Source organism: Muscardinus avellanarius (genome assembly GCF_963383645.1).
Source record: "Muscardinus avellanarius genome assembly, chromosome: 12".
NCBI lineage: Eukaryota > Metazoa > Chordata > Mammalia > Rodentia > Gliridae > Muscardinus > Muscardinus avellanarius.
The window spans coordinates 66,050,257-66,074,957 of record NC_137798.1 but is presented as its reverse complement, the minus strand read 5'-3'; the positions used below and the strand labels follow the sequence as shown (position 1 = coordinate 66,074,957).

The window sequence follows — 24,701 nt, the reverse complement described above, 5'->3', positions numbered from 1 at the left end:
ACAGGAGGATTGCACAGATTTAAAGCCAGCCTCAGCTACTTAGTAAGGCTCTCAGCAACTTAGTGAGACCCTGTTTCCAAATGAAATATAAAATAAATTTGGGAATATAGCCTGGAGGTAGAAAAGCCTCTGGGTTCCACCCCCAGTACCATTTAAAAAAAAAAAAGCTCTTATAAAATAATGGTCTTTTTGTTTGTTTGTTTGTTTGTTTCAGTACTGGGGATGGAACCCAGGGGAATTCTACTTCTGAGCTACACACCCAGCCCTGTTTTTTATTCTTACTTTGAAACAGAGTCTCAGTGAACTGCAAAGGGCCTCACTAAGTAGCCGAGGCTGTGTGCGAACGGTGATCATCCTGTCTCAGCCCCCCAAATGCTGGGATTATCAGAGTACACCACCATGCATAGCTGATCTTTTAATTTTTTAAAAGTCCCAAATGAAATATTGATTCAATATATTTAAGGGCATTTTGAGTTTCTTATTTTGACTGAATTACCATATTTCTATTTCCCCCTACACACTGCCATTGTATTCTTCTGATTTTCTGTAAATAATTTTCATAAAAATGTGTTTTTCATCCAAGATTCCTCCTGGAATTATTCTTTCTTGCTAATGGAAGTAAATTATTCTTCATAAGAGGTAGGAAAAGATTTCTTTCATTTATTAATCCAATCAAAAATGATGAGTGCTAAACTAAAACTTCCAACCAAAATTCCAGAGATGAGCAAAACAAGAGCCTGTGAAAATAAAAAAAATAAAGAAAAATTAAGAGTATTTTGTACACCTTCATCCTTTTCAATAGCATATTTTATATTTTGTGATATATTAATTTTAATGTATATAAAATAATATAAAATGACAAATTATTTCCTTGAGTATAAATTAAAATTTATTTTAATGGTACTGGGAACTGAACCCAGAGGCATATTACCTCTGAGCTACATCCCCGGCCTAATGCTATTCTTTGTTTTGAAATAGGGTCTCACTAACTTGCAGGGGGGTCTCACTCAGTAGCTGAGGCTGGCTGCAAACCTGCGACCCTCCCGTCTCAGCCTCCCAAGTACTGGGATTACAAGGGTGCGCCACCACGCCTGGCTTAGTGTAGAAGTTTTAAATGAAGTAAACAAAAACAACCTACCCCAAGCTTTTTCAATGAGAGAAAATCCTCTCTGCTAAGTTTAAGATAAAACAGTCCTGGGAATACAAAAATCAAACAGGTTGATGTACTGGCACCTGTAAGTTGGAAGGAAGAAAAAGAAGATGTTGGATTCTGGTATGAGGTGGAATGACATCTTTATCCATTTTATTATGCAAATGTTTTTAAAATGGAAACTTACCAACTACACCAAACACATTTCTAATGTCAGGAACATACAGTGCAAGTAAAACAATGATGATATTGAGTACTAGAGTGACCAATGAATGGCAAATCCACGAGAATGGAAAATTGGAGAAAAACATCAACATTAAAGCTTTTCTGGCCTGTAGAAGAGAAAAGGAAATGAATTTAAGCAAGGAGGAAGCATCAAAGGCAAAATATTTGCTTAGAGAAACACATGCATGGTAACCATGGTAACCTTGTCTCTAAGCCATTTAGATTCCAAAAATATAGCATACACTATTACTATCAAGTGTTTATACACATAAACTAAGTGTTGACATAAAACTTTCTATGTGACCTCATAAAAATTATTTTGCTTTCATTCTAGAAAAAACACCTCAAGGGCAGTTTCTTAGTTTGGATAATTAAAAAAAATCTAACAATAACACCATGTCATGAGATCTCAAAGGTTTTTTTCATTAAATTTAACCAAAAAAAGGTTTAAAATAGCATAAGAAATCATGTCATGAGAAAGAAGTACAATTTACTGTTTTATCTGTTCACAGCATGGTAAATATGAAGAATGGTTCATTACACTGACCACTGCTAAGGTGAACAGCAGGGATTATGTCCTACAGAAGCTTGGCCCCTGTTGGATCCCTGGCACTGCGGTGTATGCAGGGAGGAACAACCTATCTTGAAGGCCTGGTCCTCAAAAACTGACTGCAAGACTCAAGGCATCCATGCACAAGCATTTATACCCAAAGCCAGTTTCTTTTCACTTTCTCAGAAAGTCTTAAGATCCTTATGTATAACAGTAACTAAATACAGAAGGGAAATCTGTTGTGACCCTTGCATTACAATTCTGGAGCAAATAAAATATTTTGACTAAGATTAAACTAGCATGTCTGTGTGAAAATAAATCCCCAATAAACTAGCAGGAGCTTATTTTTGCTGACTTGACTTTTCCTCTTCGTGCTCATTCTTCTGAAAACAGAATACAGAGAAGGGGAAAAACCCCAAGTCTTTAGAAGAATTATAGTCTCTAAATTGGAAACAATGTTGTGGGAAAGCATACATCTAAACTCAATCTCAGAAAGCACAAATTAGCTTAGTGGTTTACTGTTATTTTTGTGCTTTCGTGGGGCCATATGCATGAGGTCTTTGATCAATTACTTGACAAATGAATGAGATATACAAGGCTCGATGTGATTCAAAGGCTCTAGTCTGCAAAGAATTAGTGTTGCCGTATTAGGGAGCCACTACATGAAGCAACAAAACCCTTCAGCGTACTTACAGGGAAGTGGATTAGAGGGACCGTCAAAAGCACAGCAAATAGTATGCATAGCTTCACAGTCATGACAACAGCATCATGTGGCAAGTATTTACTATAACCTTGTAGTAATTCTGACTCCACTTTGTCTGTAAATAAGAAAACAATAATGAGAATCACATTATAAACTATGCACTAAGATGTCAATGGCAAAATAATTTTCCATTGCACTAATGGATGTTAATAGATTCAGATTCCCATTATCAAATCCATCTCTGGCCTTTTCCCTATCCTATAAAACACAAAGACATTATTTAAATATATTCTTTTCATGTGTGTGGCACTGGGGGTTGGACCCAGGGGTAGTCTACTCCGTATATACCCTCAGTCCTGTTATCTCTTTTCTTTTCTTTTCCTTTCTTTTCTTTCTTTCTTTCTCTCTTTTCTTTCTTTCATCTTTTCTTTTTTTGTGTGTGGTACTGGGGATGGAACCCAGGGCCTTCTACCTCCAAGCTATGCTCCTAGTCGTATTTTATTTTTTATTTGCAAACAGGGTCTTGCTAAGTTGCTGAGAGACTTACTAAGTTGCTGAGGCTGGCTTTGAACTCCTGTCTCAGACTTCCAAATACTGGGATTACAGGCATGTACCACCAAGCTCAGCTCTTCTTTGAAATTCTGAAACAGGGTCTCACTAAGTTCCTGAGGCTCACCTTGAACCTGTGATCCTCCTGTGTCAGCCCCCCAAACATGTGCCACCATGCCCAGCTTAAATATATTCCTGAAAGTATAGTCCTATTTTTTTTTATCTTTTAATGAAATTAGAAACCAGGATAGACAGCATCTCCAAAATTATAAAAATGAATGTGTATTTAAAAATATCTCTTTAGAGCTTTCCCACAACCAGCAGGTTTGGAACAAAGTGTTTTCACATGCATTGATGAGTCTGGTGCCTGTGACAGTATGAGCCAGGTAAATAGTTACAAAGACTTAAATCACTTGTCTAAGATCACACACTGAGGGGCGGAGCTGGCAAAGATGTAAACCTAATGTTTGTTGGTGCTCAAACTAGGACCTTTTTCTCAATATCACATTCTTTTTTTCGAATCTCATAGAATTTTGTGCACATGACATCGTCCGCATTTCATCTGTGGATTCCATGAAAGAGAGAAGGAATTGCCAGGGAAATGGCTTGCCGAGCAAGGCAGGCGACAGGCGGGCTTTTGCGGGCTCACCGGTTTTCAGCCTCAGTGTTCTTCCACGCTCAGTGTCTCCTTCGCCCCAGGCCAGAAGCAGCAGCGAGCTGGTGCTTAGACGTGGCAGCTCTGTGCCTGTGGTGAAGGTCAGTCTGTACTCAGCACAGTGCGTTCCGTTAGAGAGTGCAGGTCTGCTATGGTTTGGCTCTGGGATACCCCCAAGAGGCTCATGAGTTGAAAGCATGATCTCCCCCACAAAGAGCTTCGGAGGTGAGGCCTTTGGGCAGTGATTTTTTTTTTTTTTTTTTTTTTTTTTTTTTTTTTTTTTTTTTTGGTGGTACTGGGGGTGGAACCCAGGGGCTTACTACCTCCAGGCTATACTCTCAGACCTATTTTATACTTTATTTGGAAACAGGGTCTCACTAAGTTGCTGAGAGCCTCACAAAGTAGCTGAGGCTGGCTTTGAACCTGTGCGATCCTCCTGTCTCAGCCTCCCAAGCGCTGGGATTACAAGCGTGCGCCACCACACCTGGCTCTTGTGAGGGATTTTGGTCCCAGTGATCAAAAGTTGACTAATGCAAGGATGTGAAAAGGATGCTTTAGGGGAAGTTAAAAAATCCAAATACATCTCTGCTTTCAAGGACCTTAACATTTAAAGGAGAGAGAAACAAGCACACAGAGACATAACAGAATGTGTATACACACATAAAACACGTAAGTGGCCGAAGGAGGTCTAAACCAAGAGCTATGGCGATTCCGGATGGACACCACTGAGCAATGTTCAAATCCCATTACGAGTTACTAGCAACTGCTCTAGACCAAAAGAGTTACTGGGAACATAAGTGAGTCAATGAATGTGTGCTGACATTCAAAGATGTGGGGAAGAGCTTATCTAAAAGTGGGGAGCAGCGCAGGCAGCGCCTTGAAGGGGTGAATGGAATGCGCATGTGTGAGGAAATGCGAAGCTCACGAAGCACCGCCCCGGCTGAAATACCGTGAACCAAGAGGCGCTGGGACCAGGCTGGACGGGCACGGAAGACTGTGATGCAGCCCCTGTAGGGCTTAGACTCAATGGCACGTTACAGAGATGCGATAACGACTTAGGAAGAGGGGTATATTGTGATCACAACTAAAGAAGCACAGGCAGGAAGAAGAAACCCAAAACAGGGATAACAGTGGGAAGGCTACTTTCAAAATCACTGACAGGTAATAAGATTCTGAACTAGACTAGCGATAATGGAAATCGGAGATAAATGGATTGTCTAAAGTATATGGACAAAATTCACACAATATGGGACTAATGGATGAAGCAGGAAACTAGGAAGAGCCAGGAAATCTGGATTCCATTTCCAAATCCGTGAGATACTTGTGAGTCTTTGGAGAAACATGGCAAACTATTTTACTTCCATTTTCTGAATCATAAAGTGAGCTATTAACACTTCTTGCTTAACAACCTCATAGACTTTAAAAGGTCTGGTTATTATGCAACATTTGGGCATTGACCTGGCTCACCAGAGGAACACTTCTCTTCATCACCACATAATGCTTTAACATCTGCAATTAGAGCCAACACTATTCATCTACATAATATTTATAGGTCCCTTTAATCTGACAAAAATTAGATATTAACTTAATCTTGGGAGTTGTGGATAAAGGAGTCCAAGCAGCTCTAGAAGCCCGAGGAACTAGATTGATTACAAATTCAAGATATATGTCACATGTCCACTTTCTCTTTTCCTAGGATGAAAGCCTTTCTTCTGAGCCAGTCATTCTGTGTTCTTAACTGAGCCTTAACATATGTAAGGGATAGAGCACAACAGGCTTCTCTGGATCCCAATAAATCTCTCCAAATCTCAGAAAGGACCTGCTGGTGGTCTCTACAAGTTCTGTACACCACGGAAGGCATGAGGCTGTCCTGTTTAATACACACTGCCAAACAGCGTAGGAAGTTTACAAAGATTATCATAATGTAACAGAAAGAATACTGGATCAGTATTCAGGAAACCTGCCTTTAATTCCGTGACAGGTCACTTAACTCTCTGGGCTTCAATTACTTATCTAAAAAGATGAATCAAAAGTTTTAACTTCAGGCTAGCCCTTCTGATAAGATCTTAGGCCCAACTAACAATTTCTTTCCACAAGACAGAAAGCTCTTATTATTCTCATAGAGACATACCAGAAAAGGTTTTTCTTGGTTATGGCTAAAAATGCAAAAAAGAATCATCGTGAAGAGCAAGGCAGTATCTGCATCTTCCGTCTTTGGAAAAGGAATGACTTTTAATGATTCCATCTGTGTGTCTAGCTATCTACCATCTACTTCCCTATTGTAATTGTTTTCTTTATCTCTATTTTTTCCTCCTTCTCTCCTTTCCCTCTCCTCTCCCCTTCTCTTTCTTTCAAACCAAAGATTAAGTCCAGGGGCACTTTACCTCTAAGCTACACACCCCCAGCCCTTTTTTTATTTATCTTGAAATAGGGTCTCCCTAAATTACCACTTGCTGGCCTCAATCTTGGAATCCTCCTGTCTCAGGCTCCCAAGTACTGAGATTACAGGCATGAGCTGCCATGCCTGGCATGTGTGATTTTTCTTAAATGTGCATTTCTCCATTACATAAAATTTGAATTTTCTGAAGAATCTGCATTATAGAGATAGGATTAAATCACAGATATCATTACTTGATAATGAAATAAAGCTCTATTTAGGAAATATTTTGTTTACATGATGAAAACCTTCAGCTTTTGTGTTTAAGCAATAATAATGAATAGATGGATGAATAGATGGACACATACAGTGAATAGAAAGGCCTGGATCTTAACCAAATCAGATTTTCTCATAAGTTCACTGTAACAAAAACTTGGGACCAGAGAAGGATTTTATATCATAATTTTTGACGAGGAAATACAGCTAATAAAGGCATTGGATTTGCAGAAAGACAAATCATCATTCAAATCTCACTTCCATTATTCATTAGCTGTAGATATTTGCCAACAAAAATGAGCCTATACCACTTTGTAAAACTGTTGAGTTGTTACAAGGATTAAGTAAGGCAATACAAATGTAAAGTACCTGACACTTAGTGTTCGCTCAACAAAATAGCTTGTTAGCATCCACTGCTTCCAATGACAGTGTAACAGCAGCACACCACTGGCAGTAACTTGCATTTGCGAAGGACTCCCCTGCTGGACACTATAGCCAGCATTTACATATAACTCATCTCTGCCCTGACATCACCCTCTGTGGTTAGCCCTTTCTTACAGAGTTGAAGGTCACAGAGCCAGTTACAGTACAGGACTTTGGGAGCCAAATTTGCTGTACTTCAAAATGCATATTCTTTCCAGAGAGTTAGAAAATGTATCAGTTCAAGTAAACACTGTCCTAAAACTTGGGAAAACTCTGGGAGATAAGTAAAGTGCCATCAGTGGTCATCATGGATGTCTAAAGCTTGAAACATGTGTTTAGAGTATCAACCAAAAAATAAGAGTCCTAATAGTTAAGTATTACCCAAGGAGTAACATCCACTGGCCTGCAGAGTTGTTACAGAAGCATTCATAAACTTAAAAGTATATTTAGGACTTGACAAACTGAGCTTAACTTGTTTTATAATGTCTTTGTTCACAAATTAAACAAGTATGTTTGAAAATTAAACAAGAGAGCTTACAATTTTTTTCTTGTTCTAGACTTCTAAGTTTTATTGTTTCCTGAAGTTCTTATCAAAAGAGGAAAAAAACCAACATACCAAGCAGGGAATTTTTCCAAAATAAATAAAAGAGAATTTAACTTTTATTTTATAAAATTTAAAGTATGGTTAAAGGAATTCAAGAGAAAGGTCATGGTGAACCACAGACTGCATATCTGATGAATCCTATGATAATTAAGTCTGAAGGCAGATATGTCTGACATCTAAGCACACAACTAAAGTCCAGTGTCAAGTTCTTTCCTTTTTCAACTTGTCCTTTTACAATTAGGATGATTCACTCTCCTGATCCCCAGACTTCTGAACTAGAGTATAATATAGAGAATATGCAATTTTTAAAACTAAAGAATCAGGAAGATATTAATGTCCCTAAGTTTTACTCAGGTGTTTAAAAATTTTTTCATATGAAGTCTTTAGTCTTAAACTTGATTCATCTTTCTAAGAGAAACAGAATCAATTTTACAAGGCCCCTAGAGCCACCACAATACTGCACTGTGTTCTGGTGGCCTGAACAAATTAACTTACTAAAGAAAGGTAGAAAGAAAGCCTGTACCAGATGTAAGATCATCTATATAATAATTTGTCATCTATAATCACAGAATATATACTCACCATAAAAAGTGAGATACCCAAAGAGCGCAGATATAAAGTAAATGAGAAAACTTAAAGCAATTGCTGTATTGGTTACATTCTGCATTCTTTTCTTTGAGGGGCTAAAAGACAAAAATGGAAAAAGTACAATTAGTGATCTAAATTAAGGCTGGAGAAACAATACCTCCCAAGCCAGTTAAGTCAATTCCTCCTTCATTCAAGACCTAATGTATCAACAACTATGTGTTAGAACTAGTCACTTGAAATTAGTACACAAGGATTACACTTCCAGGAAACATTCTCAACTTAGAATTAATTCTTGGCTGCCGTGCTCTGTTTCATTTTAAACTAATACTTAGAATCCAGTGATGAGAGGAAAGGATTAATAAATGAGATGTCATTCTGTCGGAAAGCCCTGGAGGTAAGAAGACACACTTAAAACATCTAAAATATTTCAGGATTCTGTATTACCTTTCAAGTTCACAGTATATGGGCAGTATTGAGGTATGACAGAGAAATGAAAACGCCATGGTTGGTATAGCATAAGCACTCTGAAAAAACCCAAAAGGACAAAATTATTAATGCTACTCTAGTGAAGCTTCTATTTCATTTGACAATAAAGTTCTTTTTTAGAAAACATTTATTTTAATTTACCTCATCTTTCATAAATCATCTCTTCATTAGATTTTTTTTCTTTTCAGAGAAAGGGACACAGCTATGTTCAACAGCAAATAGTTTACTTAATATTTGGCTTTCCTATTCTAGCCAGAATATTTTTTAGCTACCATCCCATACCATTCTGCTTTATTATAATCACCATTTCTATATTATTTGGGTAAGATAAAAATGAGCTAGGTAAGATAATTAATATTTAGGTAAGGTAAAAATAACATTTTCAAAATGTTCTTACTATAATTCTCAGTCATTCCTAATGTATGCATAATTTAAATATATCTCATTGCCCTAAGTAGTGATACTTGCTAATGCTTTGGAATATGCTTTTACAAACTCAACCCAAGGCAATACCAAAACTATTGACCACATACCTTGTGCTGCCAGCCATCTTGACCAGCATCCCCCTCAGTCAGAATGAGCATCATTTATTCTACAGCTAAAAGCTCTCTCAGATCCCATGGAATATATAAGCCCAAGTTTTGTTTTGTTTTTATTATTACAATATTTAACAAGAGCCAGAGGGAGCTATAAAACAAAAAAGTTACCATCTAAATGAAAATATGGCCTTTACCAAATGCATGGTGGTAATTTGTTTTCCCTTTTCTGCTCTAAAAATATTTTTCCTTAACTAGCTTTAGGCTCTTCAGCTAAAGAAGTTCCAGATGAAGACCTATCTTGGGATATAATGGCTAGACTCCTAAAATATTGAAGAGGGGTTGGAGAGGAAGAAGCTGTAGTGTTTCCTGAGGCTGGATTAGGGGAATGAGAGTTTAATTCACAAATTCTCCATTTCATATATTGCTCAATTTCCGGGCTTGTCAATTACCCGACCTAGATCTTCGAGGCTCATGGAGGTCTTTGTCATGTAAAAGATGTGGTAATCTCCCTTGTGGGGCCAGAGAGACAGTTTTCACTTAAAAACTAGGGATAAAAAGGAAAAAATCTGCTTGGAGGAATAACCACACTAGCATTCTACAGTAAGAGTTGTACATGAGCAGAGGGGATTCTAGCATGTGGGACCTACAAAAGAGCATTTTGGCAGAATCCGAAAGTGTAGAGGAAGAAACTTGAAGGAACAAGAAAGACTTTGTGCTCTTCTGCAAGTGCTGGTGAAGAGCCTATCCAGACGGTGGTTCCTGTCTCCTCTGCTGATGCTCAGGTTCTCTTGCATGCATGTCCAGGACCCTGTGGCTCTTTAGAGAAAGCAAGGGGACTTGTTCTACTCTCCACTCCTGGCACCATAAATTTCAACTTTGGAATGTTGGTCAGAAGATATACTGGCAGGACTCAATTTCAGGTCCAAAGATGAGGCTGTTTAGCTACAGACCAAAGTTCTACTCACAGGGGAGGAGTTTTTGATGTAATTGGCTATTTAGCTTTACAAGTCCAGAGGGCAACAGGAAGTCTGTATCCACAGAGGACCTTATTGGCCAGACCAGACATTCGGTAAATCTGTTCTTTTAGGCAGAGGCCCATTTAAAACAGTCTCCATTTAAAGGCCAGCCAAATTGGGAGAGGGGGAGGTGGCTGTTTCATAATGGGCCACCCTGTGTTAAATAATATTATTCTTCTGGTAGGCAATCCTATACTTAGCACTTTCATGAAAATTAATTAGTTACAGGTACAAAGACCTAAGAGACCCTGTTATACAAATCTCTTAAAACTTGAAATGTGAAAAATCAACCAAAAGTATCTGTTAATAACTTACACACCTCTTTGGAGAAATGAAAGAGCTTTGGTTTACAATCATCTGTAGCATTTGAAATCTGTTTAAGAGTATTGAGGGGAAAAAGAGAAACCAACAGCTATTAAAAGTCAGAAGACATTGACAAAATGATGAATTTACTATTACTAGGCTTTCAAATCAAATTATTCCAAAGTAAAGTTCCAAAATGCACATAACCATTACATTTTTATTAGAAAGAAATAATTTGCTGCTTTTTCCTCTCTTTAGTTTAAAAGTATCAAGAACAACAACAGCAAGAACAAACAAAAAGCTATTACCTGGAAGAATTCCTCTATGTGATTTAATGTCAGAGGACAAGGGATGGACCATTTTTTAATTATTATCTGTAAGAATAAATATGATTGGTACTCAATTATTTCTCTAACAATATTCATAAGAAATTTATTTCAAATAGGCCAGCATTATTTTAATTAATCTAAAACTATGCCAAACAATACACTAACAGAAGATTCTTTGCTGTTTTGATTTTCCCCGTTAGAATGGGGTCATCATTTAACATGATCACGTGTGGTAGGAGAGGGACAGGAAGAATGGCGCTTCACATCTGCTTAATGGACATCTCCCCCCTGAAGACTGAGAGTACTCTCCTAACAACTGTCAGAACTCCAGGGACATCAGGGTATTTTTTTTTTTTAATTCAACTTAAAAGGAGAACATATCTTCAGTGTCAATGGCATACAAATATGATTATTTGTGTCAGTAGCAGACAGAAAAATATTTATAAGATGTTTGGGGAAAGGCCATAAACAGAAATATGCAGTGACTTTTGCAAAGAGAGACCACAGAGGTTTCTGATGAGTAATTACTTCTCCTTCCTTACTTTTTCAGATTTGTATTATTTTTGGTGACTGTGCAGCAAGCTGGCTAGAATCAGAGCACATGGCTAGGGAACTCCAGCTGGTAAAACTAAATTAAAGACAAAACATTAAACAAATCCAGAGGGATGCTGTTTCCCAGAAATAATCAATGAAAATGTTTCAGGATTTTACCCTAATTGTGGCCATCCTGTTCCTAGACCTATGGTTGTGGCTGTGTCAACATCACCACTGTTGCCCTTGTTTCAGGCACATAATTACTCTGTAAATGTTTGCTCCAGGCTGAATCCCAGCATACAAAGAGGCAAGAGAGAATAAAGGAAGTATTTGTCCTTCGTGGGAGACCAATAAGTAAACACTATTCCTATTTGGTATATATCGCGTTTTGGATTTAGCAAATTCAATCAAAATTTTATGTAGTGATAAAACAAATCTAAAGAAAATATATACATTTAGGATTAAGTTAATGAGTGAACTAAAAGTCTTAATTAAAAATCTCAACAAGGAAAAAAAAAAAGAGAGTTTTAAGAATAAACTGGGCCAACAGCTTTGACACATTTTTAGGTAAACTAGCTTCCTTCCTTCCTTCCTTCCTTCCTTCCTTCCTTCCTTCCTTCCTTCTTTCTCTCATTGGTAGATTGTAGTCATACATCTTAATGGAGTACAAGATGATAGGAGCAACCTAGCCCATCTAAGTAAATTTTCAATACAAAATAAAACTCAGTGATTAATTTACCAAGAGGAAAAAATGAAATAAAAAGCAACAATGTCGCCATTTTTTTTCCATCTTTTTTTTTTCTGAAAGTTTTTTTTTTTTTAAAGGATGAGGATGAGGGTGGTGGCACATGCCTTTAATCCCAGTACTGGGAGGCTGAGGCAGGAGACTCGCAGGTTCTAGGCCAGTCTCAAAAACTTAGTGAGACCCCGTTTCAAAATGAAAAATTAAAAGGGATGAGGGTGTAGCTCAGAAGTAGAATGCCTCTAGATTCAATTCCCAGTACCCCAACATACATACACACAGGATGAGGATGGGGTGAGAGAACAAAGGCCATTACTGGTCCCTATCTCTGCCATGCTGACACAGCTCTGAATTTAGTTTCTCACCTTTTCCTCTTAGTAAAAGTGGTGCTGCTGGCAACAGCAACCATTTACTGAGCATTTACTGTGTACACCAAGTACTTTTTTTTTTTTTTTTAAACAGAAGAGATACGTTCTCTATATGAGCTACCTCATTTGTCTAAGTTTTCAAATAAAAATATTTCGAAGATGGGCATGGTGACACACACTTGTAATCCCAGTACTTGGGAGGCTGAGACAGTAATTTAGGGGATCACAGGTTCATGGCCAGCCTCAGCAAACCAAGGCCATCTGCAATGTAGTGAGACCTTGTTTCCAAATAAGGAGTAAAATAAGGCTAGGGGTATAGTTCTGAGGTAGAATGGCTCTGGGTTTAATCCCCAGTACCACAACACACACAGACACACACAGGCACACACAGGCACACACACATACACACCTAAATAATCCCCCAAATAGGACATAATCACTATTTTTGTCATTAATTAGAAAATTTCATTAGTAGCCTGATTTTATACTAGCATAAATTCAGTTACTACAGTGAATCCATCCCAACCCCAGGCCTGCATGGTGGAACAGGGAGCTAGAGATGGTGTCCTAGAAAGCAACGGAAGACCCAGCAACAAAGAGGGGCGATCTGCAGGAGCCCTTGTGTGGGCTGAAGACAAAACATGGGAACACGAGCTGACACAGGAGGATCGCACAGGTTCAAAGCCAGCCTCAGGTACCTAGCGAACCTCTCAGCAACTTAGTGAGACCCTGTTTCCAAAAAAGTATAAAATAGGTCTGGGAATATAGCCCGGAGATAGAAAAGCCCCTGGGTTCCACCCTCAGTACCCCCCACACACACACACACACTAGTTTTCTGAACTGACTTTTAATAAATGTTATAGATTTATAAGCATATATTGGTAAAAATAATCAATAAAAACACCGGCATATTTAAAAAATCTGGGTTAATACATATCAAGTTTCTGTTTCTAGCCACTTATGTATTTCAAAACTTAACATTTAGAGTATAATAAGTATATGAAAAAAAGCATTAAAAAAGTGTAGAGTGTTCTATTGTTCCTTGTAAACCAAATTTAAATTGTGTTCACAGGTAAAAACCTGAGCAGATGGTTTGTAAAACATCACAATAAATGCAGAATAAGGGTATTATTTCCATATGATGGCTAGAGTAGAAATCTGTATTGAATTAGAGTATCTGTCATGACAAATGAAAACTACAGTAGACATATCAATACATGCCATCTGCTTCAAGCTATTAACTATGAAAACTAAATCATTCCTACCTATTTAGTGCTTTAATTGTCAACCATATATGAGGCAAAAATCCAGTAACCTCCAGACATTCGCTTGCATATGCAGGACATTTCTAACCCTGCATATGCTTCTCAACAGTCAAATGAAGACAAGAATAGGTACTGTTCCTCTAGTCAATATGAAGCCAAAAAAGTATATGTTCAATTCATTCACTCTTTATAAGATATAAGTCAAGCCAGGCGTAGTGGTACACACTTGTAATCCCAGTACTTGAGCGGCTTAGACAAAGGAACGCAGGTTCATGGCCAGCCTGTTACTTTCAAAATAATGAATAAAAAATAGGGCTGGGGATATAGCTCAGAGGTACAATGCCCCTGGGTTCAATTCCCAGTACCCCTGCCCCATACAAAAAAGATATAAATCAGACAATTCGGGAGAAGAGGAGGGGGATTTTAATGTTGGTAAATATAGAAAATGAAAATGCAAACACTGTTAAATATTTTCAGATTTAAGAATGCTCTAGCTGGGTGTGGTGGTATACACTTGTAATCCCAGTACTTGGGAGGCTGACAGGAGGATCACTTTGGTTTGAAGCCAGCCTCAGCTACTTAGTGAGGCTTTCAGCAACTTAGTGAGAGCCTGTTTCCAAATAAAATATAAAATAGGTCTGGGAGTGTAGACTAAAGGTAGAAGACCCCTGGGGTCCATCCCCAGTTCCACACACACACACACAAAAAAAATTAAAAATGCTCTAGAATATAACTCCAATCAGGGTTACTTCCACTTTAAATAATTTAATTATTTCATTCTTGTGTCTCAGAAGATGTACCTAACTTGACTTGACAGCTTTGAGTATCTGGCTTTGTAGTATGGCTTAAATACTGATGTGCTGGCTTGTTTTATGTATGCCATTTTCCTTTGCTTCTCAATAAAAAAATGAGAGTTTAATCAATTTTATGAAAAGGCTGTTTTGATATATATCTTCTTAGCAAGTTAAAATGTTATTATTATTTCTATTAAATTTATAAATGAAACATATTTATTTTAATATTAATATTAAATTAATATTCTATTTATTTATATAATTATTATATATAATATTATAATACTATTTAAAGTTTTAACATTTAGATACTGGCTACTGAATAAAATACTATGCAAAAAAAGCTTTAAATAAAATTTCATATGAAGATGCTATCTTTAAGATATAAAGATCTGCTTTAGAAAATTAAAAGGATCCAGGTGTGGTTGCACATGCCTGTAATCTCAGCACTTGGGAGGCTGAGATGGAAGGATGGCAAGTTCAAGGCCAGCCTCGGCAATTTAGAGACCTTCAGCAACTTAGCAAGATCCTGTTTCAAAATTTTATAAAGTCTGGGGCTATAGTTTATAGGTAGAGCACCCCTCGGTTCAATCCCCAGTACCAAATAAATAGAAAAGAATTAAAAGGAAATGAAAAATTCCAATTCTTTTATCTTTGCATTGTTTTATAAATATCAAAATAAGTTAAATTTACCATCTGATAGCTTTGTCATTATAAAAGTGAGCTAGTTCAAAAACAAGAAAAACATAGCCCACATATGAAAAATATTTATTTATTATTAACTTTATTACTAATTTGTTATTAACTTATTTATGCTAAATTAATTAGAGCAGATAGAAAAAAATTCAGGTACCCTGAGTCTTTTTAAATCTCAGTGGTCAAGCTCCAGAAACTCTGGTTTCATTAATAGCATAAAGTTTCAAAATTAAGATGGCTACTACCAAATGGATTTTACAGATCAGAGCCCAACTGCTACTTTACATAATATCGTATATAAATAAATCGATACAAGCCGGGCCTGGTGGCGCACGCTTGTAATCCCTGCGCTTGGGAGGCTGAGACAGGAGGATCGCACAGGTTCGAAGCCAGCCTCAGCTACTTAGTGAGGCTCTCAGCAGCTTAGTGAGACCCTGTTTCCAAATAAAGTATAAAATAGGTCTGGGAGTGTAGCCTGGAGATAGAAAGCCTCTGGATTCCATCCCCAGTACCACACACACACACACACACACACACACACAAAAAAAAAAAAAAAAAAAAAGAATGCACAGAAGGAAATAATTTTGTGAAAAAATTAAGTGTTTGTGTGTGTGTGTGTGTGTGTGTGTATGTGAACAAAAGTGCTTTTAATAACTCACTGAAATAAAATGGGCTACCCTTCCCAACACAAAACAAGTTAAAAAAGTCATTAACACGAATCCAATTTTAGGACGGAGATAAGCAACACATTATATTTTAAACTTACCACAAGAGCAAAGAACACCATAAAGAAAAATGATAAACTACTTGTGTAGCCAAGAAAGCCTGTAAAATAACAGTAAAATAAAAAGCAATTTATAAGGAAAGTGATCCTAATGTACAACTAAAGCTATACATCTTGGGCATGTTTTCTATTATAGCGCTTGGCATCTGGGGCTTAGGGCTCAGAATAACAACATTCCAACTATCTGTCACAGATCATTTATGTAGCTCTGTATAGCAGAATTGGAACTGGCTTACCACTAATGGTACACTGTAAGGAAAGGCTGCTCTTTAATGTTCCGCTGTAAAGATTTTATTTTAGTGGGGCAGACAAAATACTACTGCAAACCAAGTAATAGGTTAACTAGGCAGGGCTGAAGGCTGAACAACCTAAAATAAGGCCATGTTTAAAATTATTCACAACACCACCCTTTTGCTAAAAATGCAATATTATTTATTGCATTTAATATTATTTAATATTAAATATTAATATTTAATATTTCTCTCTTTCTCGCTCTCTTTTCTAAGCAAGTCACGTGGTCTTCTACAAAGACTTACCTATCTTGGGAAGAAGTGCAAGAGGGAACACGATCCCAACACAAATGATGATGAGCAGTGTCTGTCCGTCAAGATACCAAGACCTGTTAGGAGAAAAGTTCTGTTTCAGGCACAGGACACCAGGGTTCATTTTCACACGAGCACGGGTGTGCGTGCACACATGCAGACTCACATCACATCCACTCGGACAGCTCTGCTTCCTTCTGTTAAGATGTTCTTATGGAATTGTACCATACTTATTACTGAATTTACATTTAGGGAATGCATGAAAACAATAACATGCCATTTTTTCAACTACCAAATAAATACCTAAAATAATAGTTAATGTTGGTGAAGAGTGAGAGGGCTTCAAAAAACTGGTGATGGTATAAACCATATAAATTTCTTTTATGGGAAGCAATTTGGCAACAGATATTGAGAACCTTTAAGTAATTAGACCCTTTCACTTTTAGACTATTAAAAATAAGGGAGCAATCAGTAATAAGAACAAAGTTTTTTACAGAAAGATGCTTGCTGAAAATACAGTGAAAAATAGAAAGAAAGGCAGCGGGCGCCATCTTTCCTTGAAGCACCAGGCCCCAAAGAGGAGGGGGACTCAGAACGTAGCTCAGAGCCACAGAGGAGATACGCCGGCCTCATGCCCGAGGACGCAGCAGCAGCGCCTTACTGCCGGCGGCAGCAGTGAGTTCACCGGATGGCACCAAACCAAAGCACTCAACAGCCCACCAGGCTCCAGAGAGGAGCAGCGGATAGCGAGCCGAGGTGAGCAGCTGCAGAACAGCCGGGAGGGATTCAGCAGATTTTTCGGCACAGGGAGCATCTAAAGCTCCCAGTGGCTGGGCACAGGACACCCTGCAGGGACTCAGAGCGGAGTGCAAAACCAGAGAAGAAATACAGCAGCCTCACGGCCGAGGGAGTGGCAGAGGTGCCATATTGTCACTTGCGGCAGCAGCAGTGAATTCACCGAGCCCACTACAGCTCCATCGGCGCACTCAACAACAGTGAGTCAAATTGGGGCCCCTAGAGAAGAAATCCCAGTACAGCATTCCCAGGGACTTGACCCAGTGGGGGAGTGGCAGTGGCAGATATATCACACCATAGGAGAACGCCCAACCTGGCACCCCCATGGTCTAAAGCAGCCTCGATTGACTCCTAGGGTCTGAGACTCTGCCATACAACCCAGTAAAGGAGTAGTGGGGACTGAGATACCACAGACTCGAGATCCAGAGCACCTTAAATGAAGTCGTAGTGACCCAGGGAAGAACCCAGAGAAGGCACAAACTTCCAAAATCATGGGAAAGAAGAATAACAATGGAGCAATGAATGCCCACAACCCCACAACATCAGAACCCGATAAAACAGAAATTCAGAGATTTCTAGAAGATCAAATCAGGAAAATAACTGTAGAAATAATAGAGGTGTTTCAAAAAAAATTCAGAGAGAGCCAAAAAGATATAAAGGATGCAATTAATGAAGTAAAGTCCTCAATTCAAAGTACAAACAACCGGTTAGACCACATGGAGAACAGGATCTCGCTCTTAGAAGATGATCACTCCAAAAATGAACACATAGTTTCTAATCTAGTAAAAAAAATCCAACAGCAGGAATCTGACATTGAAGAAATATGGGCCCATTTTAAGAGAGCTAACCTAAGAATAATTGGAATAGAGGAAGGAAAAGAAGGTGAAACCAAAGGGATCAACAATATCTTCAAGGAAGTAATAGCAGAAAATTTTCCAAACATAGAGCAAGAGGTTGATACACAGGTCCAGGAAACGTATAGAACTCCCTTTAGACAGGATCGGAGAAGAGGATCCCCACGCCACATACTTGTCAAAATGACCAATGTGGAAGCCAAGCAGAGAATCTTAAAGGCAACAAAAACAAAGGGCCAAGTGACATTCAGAGGCAAATCAATTAGAATCACTCCAGACTTCCCAAACCAAGTCATGTGAGCCAGAAGGGCTTGGAGTAACATATTCCAAACTCTGAAAGAAAACAACTTCCAGCCAAAAATTTCCTATCCAGCAAAACTTTCTATCAAATTAGATGGGGAAATAAGAAGCTTCCATGACAAACAGAAACTCAAGGAATTTATGTCTTCAAAACCAGCGCTAGAGAAAATACTCAAAGAGATTAACTACAAAGAAGAATTAGGTAATACACACCAGAACCAGAGAAACAAGATTATCCATCCAACAGACAACTAAGATTAGTTATCTGTGGATATTCATTATTTATGTTAGTCTTTTACCTATCTCTAAATTGTATTGTTTGCTTTTATTGATGCTAATTTTTAGGATTTCTAGTTGGAATACTAATATACCTTCAGATATAGCATTTGGAAATATTTTATCCCATTCTATCAGTAACTTTTAACTCTGTTTACATTGTCTTTGGATATACAATTTTTTTTTAATTTTTAGGGAGTTTGTTTACCCTTCTGTTGCCTGTGCCATTGAAATCATATCCAAGAAATCACTGCCAATTTCATTGTTGTGAGGTTTAATGACCCAGATTTTCTTCTAAAAGTTTATAGTCTTAAGATTTATATTTAGTTCTTTTATCTATATTGAGTTAATTTTTGTATATGGTGTTAGGTAAGGGTCCAATTTTATTCTTTTCCATGTAATTATTATTTTTCAACAATATTTAGTTAAAAGATTATTATTTCCACCACCAAATCTTCGTGGAAACCTTGTCAAAAATAACTTGACAATATATGGAAGAATTTTATCTCTAGGCTTTTATTTAACTCCAATGGTTTATATATCTGCCTCTATAACAGTACTACACTGTTTCAATTATTGTAGCTTTATATGGTTTGAAATCAGAAAATATACATCTTCCTGCTTTGTTCTTTTTTGAGATTGTTTTGGGTATCTAGAGTCCATATTCCACATTAGGATAGATTTTTGCTGAAAAATAAATAAATAAATGTATGATAGTTTCACAAAAAAAAAGAAAAAAAATTCTCTGGTAAGAAAGAAAGTAAAAAGAAATATTGAAATGTTATCTTTAAGTCATCAAAAGCTTGGTATCAGAAAAATGAAACTGTTATGTGAGATTATCATTGTTGATTTTGGATAAATTGCTATAATACTAGATATGAACCACTAAGCCAAGCATGGGAAGGAGGGATGGGGAGGGAACGGGGTGGGGATCGGGTAGGGGTTAATTGGGCGATGTGTGCATGTATGTCTACAAAAGTTTTTTTTTAATCCCATTATGATATATGAATACAGTGCACCAATAAAAAAAATAAATTATAAAAAATAGAAAGAAACATGTAATATCATGACAATTTTGAAATAATATAATGAACATTTGGTAAACATATAAATGTATTTGTGTGTATGTGCATATGTTCAGTGTAATACTGCTTTGAGGAAAAATATTAATGTATTAAAAATGTAATAGAGTTATATTGATGGCCATTATCTTCAAGTATTAGAATAATGGGTCATTTTTCTTCTTTATAGTTTTTAATATTTTTCAAAAACTTCAAAAGTCATAAATTGCCAGTGTAAAAATATTAAAACTTTGTATAAAGTTACTATAATACTGAATAAAAAAGGTAAGCTAGCAATATGACTATATATTTAATCATTTAAAAACACTATTAAAAGCCAGCGTGGCCGGGCGTGGTGGCGCACGCTTGTAATCCCCGCGCTTGGGAGGCAGAGACAGGAGGATCACGCAGGTTTGAAGCCAGCCGCGCGCGCTGGCTTAGGAGACCCTGTTTCCAAATGAAAATGTAAAAATAGGTCTGGGAGTGTAGCCCGGAGGTAGAAGGGCTTCCAGGAACCCCAGTACCACCAAAAAAAAAAAAAAAAAAAAAAAAAAAAGCCAGCGTGGTGGCGCACGCTTGTAATCCCACCATTTGGGAGGCTGAGACTGGAGGATCGCGGTTCGCGGGCAGCCTCAGCTACTTATGGAGGCCCTTCACAACTTAGTGAGACCCCCCCGTTTTAAAATAAAGAATAAAAATAGGGCAGGGGGTGTAGCTTAGAGGTCAAATGCTCCTGGTTTCTATCTTCAGATCCACAAAAACAAAACAAAATAAATAAACAAAAAACACTATTAAAGCTGGGAGTGGTGGTGTGGACCTTTAATCTGAGTATTGGAAGGCTAAGATAGGAGGATCACAGGTTCAAAGCCAGCCTCAGCAACTTAATGAGGCTGTCAGCAACTCAGTGAGACCCTATTTCCAAATAAAAAAATAAAATAAGGCTAGGGTGTAGCTCAGAGGTAGAATGCCTCTGGGTTCAATTCCAACATCATGGGGAAAAAAAAAAAAAAGAAAAAAACCCACCAAATCCTCAGCACAGCAAACAACAACAACAAACTAGACACACTTTTAGCTATTTATTCAGCATTGGGGCTTGAACCTCTGAACTCCATGGCCAGCCTTATTTTATTTTCAAAGTCTTTCTAAGTTACCACACGGTGGGCCTTGAACCTGTGATCCTCTAGTCTCAGCCTCTTAAGTACTGTGATTACAGTCATGTACCACCAAGCCTGGCTGTACATTAAAAAAATAGAAAGATATACTCAAAATACCAAAAATAGATATTTTTATATGGTAGCAATATGAGCAATTCTTATTTTATCCTTATTTGCATATATGTGGTTTTAATTTTTCAATAATGCATAAAATATATGTGGAAATTTTTTTAAAGTTAAAGTTTGTCAAGCATGGTTATGAACGCTTGTAATTCCAGTACTTGGGAGGCTGAGACGGGAGGATCATAGGTTTCTAGCCAGCCTCAGCTACTTAGTGAGGCCCTTTACAACTCAGTGAGACCCTGTTTCAAAATAAAGAATAAAAAATAGGTATGGGGGTGTAGCTGGGAGATAGAATGTCCCTGGGTTCCATCCCTAGTACCGCAAAAAAAAAAAAAAAAAAAAGAAAGAAAAAACAAAACACTTAAAGTTCATTCCTTATAACCTTAATAGATTTATCTGTAAAGAATAAACAATTTATGAAAGAAATAGAACTAGTAAATACACATAAAAATCTACTCACTGGTGCTAATTAAAGAAATGATATTGTTGAAATTAAACTAGTAAAATGATTAAAAATAGCTGGGCGTGGTGGCGCACGCTTGTAATTCCAGTATTTGGGAGGCTGAGACCAGAGGATCGTGGTTCGCAGACAGCCTCAGCTACTTAGGCCCTCTGCAACTCAGTGAGACCTGGTTTCAAAATAAAGAATAAAAAATAGGGCAGGGGGTGTAGCTCAGAGGTCAAATGCCCCTGGGTTCCATCCCCAGACCCACAAAAAAAAAAAAAAGATTAAAAATATTATTCAAAGATGTGGTATAATTGGCCCATCATACTTTGCTACGGATCTTGTCCATTACTGCTCTCTTCTGGAAAAATAATTGACAATAAGAAGAGAGAGAGACACAGACAGAGACACAGACAGACAGACAGACAGACAGACAGACAGAGGCCCAACACTATAACCTATGCACAAGTCGTCCTAGCTCCGGGCCCTGAAGCTGTGCGCCACCACATTTGCACACGCCCCTCCATCTCTGGTATGCAGGAAGTACTAACAGAGTACACATATTAAAAACATAAAATGATACTCAACATGTTCTTTTTCTAGCCACTCTTATATAAGAACCAAATTGGAACTTCAAAATATCCCTCTCTGAGGAACACCTGGCAACTACAATTCTGAAGCTGGCAAAAAGCCCAGGGCTCTGTGTCTGAAATATCTTTCCTTCTGGGACCCAATATCAGACCCAGACAGTCACAGTGCCAGGAGAAAAAACGCCCCAGGAGCACCGGAGCAGATTCCATCTGTTAGTTCTGCTGTCCCTGCGAGGGAACAATACTGCATTGTATATTCCAATGTCGGTTAAGAGGGTACATCTTATGTTAAATGTTTTCACCATAATAAAATAAAATAAAAAGTATTATAAACCAACCTGACTCTTTAAAAGGAAAAACAAAACAAAACGACATGTCATGTAGGTAGAACTGTTCCAAAGGGAGCATGTTAATCCCCAGACCAGGACTCTTTCCTCTTGCATAAGATTAAAGGAACACTTTCTGAAATCCCGAACAAGAGTTACTTTATATCATTTCAAATCACAATTCATGTAGGCCCATAAAAGTCACATTACTGATCAAAGCCCCGAACTGTGAGTCTGCAGGTACCTCTGTCCCCTCCCAACAGCAACCTAGAATCACGGTTATGGAATGCTGGGGCTGGAAGAGAGTTCAGGGATCATCTGGTTCCACAGCTTCATTTTATATGTCTATAAAATCGGCAGACAGACGATGGTGATTTTGATGGTAGCAATGGAAACACTCTCTACCCTTCAAAACTCACTCTGAGTTTATAGTGTCTTTTAAATACTCCCTCATTTATTTCAAAAGCATGCTTTATACTATCCTTTTCACAGGACTAAACTTCAAATTCTTAATATGGAAAGAATTTTATTAGAAAATATAGTTTCTCTGTCCCTGGCTTGGTAACTGGTTATTATTAATCATGCCTTCTCCGTATTAATTTATGTAAATAAATCCAATTTGTGAAGACAGTGCTTTTATCATTTGTTCATTAGCAATAAAAGCAACTCATAATGAACAGCGAAGTTAGTTTAGATTTGAAATGATGTCAGGGCCCACTGAATTGTATTTGGCAATGATATTTTCCAAAGAGCAGAAGTGAATAAACTTACAAAAATAAAGTCTCAGTGTAAAAAATACAAACCAGTGAAATCTCAAAAACTATATGTTAAATACATTTATTTGATAAACCAAGATTTTAGAAAAAGGTACTAACCTTAAATTTTTTCTTAAGAGGGGAAAAAGAATTATCTTACAGACTCCTGTTTTCCTACTATGATCTAAATAAACATTCTCTTTAAGCCAAAAGAATTAGAGTAAAAAGTTTTATACTTCCTAGAAAACTTGTTTGATCTGTGGATTTAATCCTATATGATAAAAATGTTCCACGTATGAAACATAGAGTATAAATCCTTAGCTGTACTGAAAATGCTTTGGCATGCAGATGTTTTTTTCCATTTTTTAATGAAAACCAGATTTATTTATAAGCTGCTTTAATTTCATTCTCGAATGGAATGGAGCAAGAGTATCATATGTTCTGAATTAGGATCTTACTCACATCCCATATCAATTATGTAACTCAAATGCAAGACAACTTAATTGTGTCAATCATATTCCCCTGACAAGATCATTAAATGTTAACAGAGCTTCCAACTTTTAACAGACATAGATTTAAAAAATATAAGTTATCCTATAAAAATATAATGCATCATAAAATTTTAGTGTATCTTCTGATTTCTAATAATAGTTTAAAAAATTAGAATACAACGAGCACAAAATTTCTTTTGATAACATCTCTGTGAAGGTTTGTATTTCATAAGGATAGGTCAAGCCCACAGACAACTGAGAAAGTAAGCACACTTGAAAGATTGTAATTGTAATTCACGGCAAATTAAGCCCTAAAATAAAGCTTATCAATATCATACTGATCTCACAGAAGAAACACTGCTATATGGCTCTGTCTAAAAACAAACTGCCCTAAAAGATGGTAAAGTCAATTACTATGCCATTTGTTTCTCAATTATTTTACATTAAGCTTTAAAGACTAATGATTTAGGTGCTTTTTTGTTGCATGTAGTACTAGGGATTGAACCTAGGGGCTTTCTTCTCTGAGCTACACTCCTTGCCTCATTTTATTTTTTTTATTTTGTAACAGGGTCTCACTAAGTTGCTGAGGGCCTGGTTAAGTTGCAGAGCCTGGCCTTGAACCTGTGGTTCTCCTGTCTCAGCCTCCCAAGTCCTGGGATAGCGCCTTTTAATAAATTAACTTGGTCACTTATTAAGTGTGTAAAAAGTTTGAAATCGGGAATAAGTAAATATATATTACAGTGAAAACAACATGAGGTTGAATAAAATGCTAAAAAGACGTGTCATTTTATTTTTAAGGTACTGTAGATTGAATCTGGAGGCATTTACTTTTTTTTAATAGAGATTTCTCAGCAAACTTTATTTTTTAAAATATTTGTATCGGTGCATTGTAGTCATACATCTTAATGGAGTACAAGATGGTAGAGGCATATGTGCACACTTCACTAATTTAACCCTTTCCCACTTCCCATTCCATTCCCTCTCCCCAGCATTTTACATCTAAGCTGCCCTTTTTATTTTCTATTTTGAAACA

At 37.3% G+C, this 24,701-nt stretch overlaps 1 protein-coding gene across 1 annotated transcript in view; it reads right to left on the bottom strand.

Moving 5' to 3' along the window:
• Positions 1 to 656: 656 nt before the first annotated feature.
• Positions 657 to 24,701, bottom strand: part of SLC38A6 (solute carrier family 38 member 6) — a gene marked incomplete at both ends in the record, with an annotated part of 73,347 nt that continues 49,302 nt past the window's right edge. The window contains 10 exons of the mRNA XM_080707572.1: positions 657 to 737; positions 1,139 to 1,233; positions 1,338 to 1,482; positions 2,619 to 2,743; positions 8,095 to 8,195; positions 8,545 to 8,624; positions 10,461 to 10,514; positions 10,753 to 10,818; positions 15,939 to 15,997; positions 16,493 to 16,575. Coding sequence (XP_080563698.1) covers positions 657 to 737; positions 1,139 to 1,233; positions 1,338 to 1,482; positions 2,619 to 2,743; positions 8,095 to 8,195; positions 8,545 to 8,624; positions 10,461 to 10,514; positions 10,753 to 10,818; positions 15,939 to 15,997; positions 16,493 to 16,575 — 889 coding nt within the window. The remainder of the gene's footprint in view (positions 738 to 1,138; positions 1,234 to 1,337; positions 1,483 to 2,618; positions 2,744 to 8,094; positions 8,196 to 8,544; positions 8,625 to 10,460; positions 10,515 to 10,752; positions 10,819 to 15,938; positions 15,998 to 16,492; positions 16,576 to 24,701) is intronic.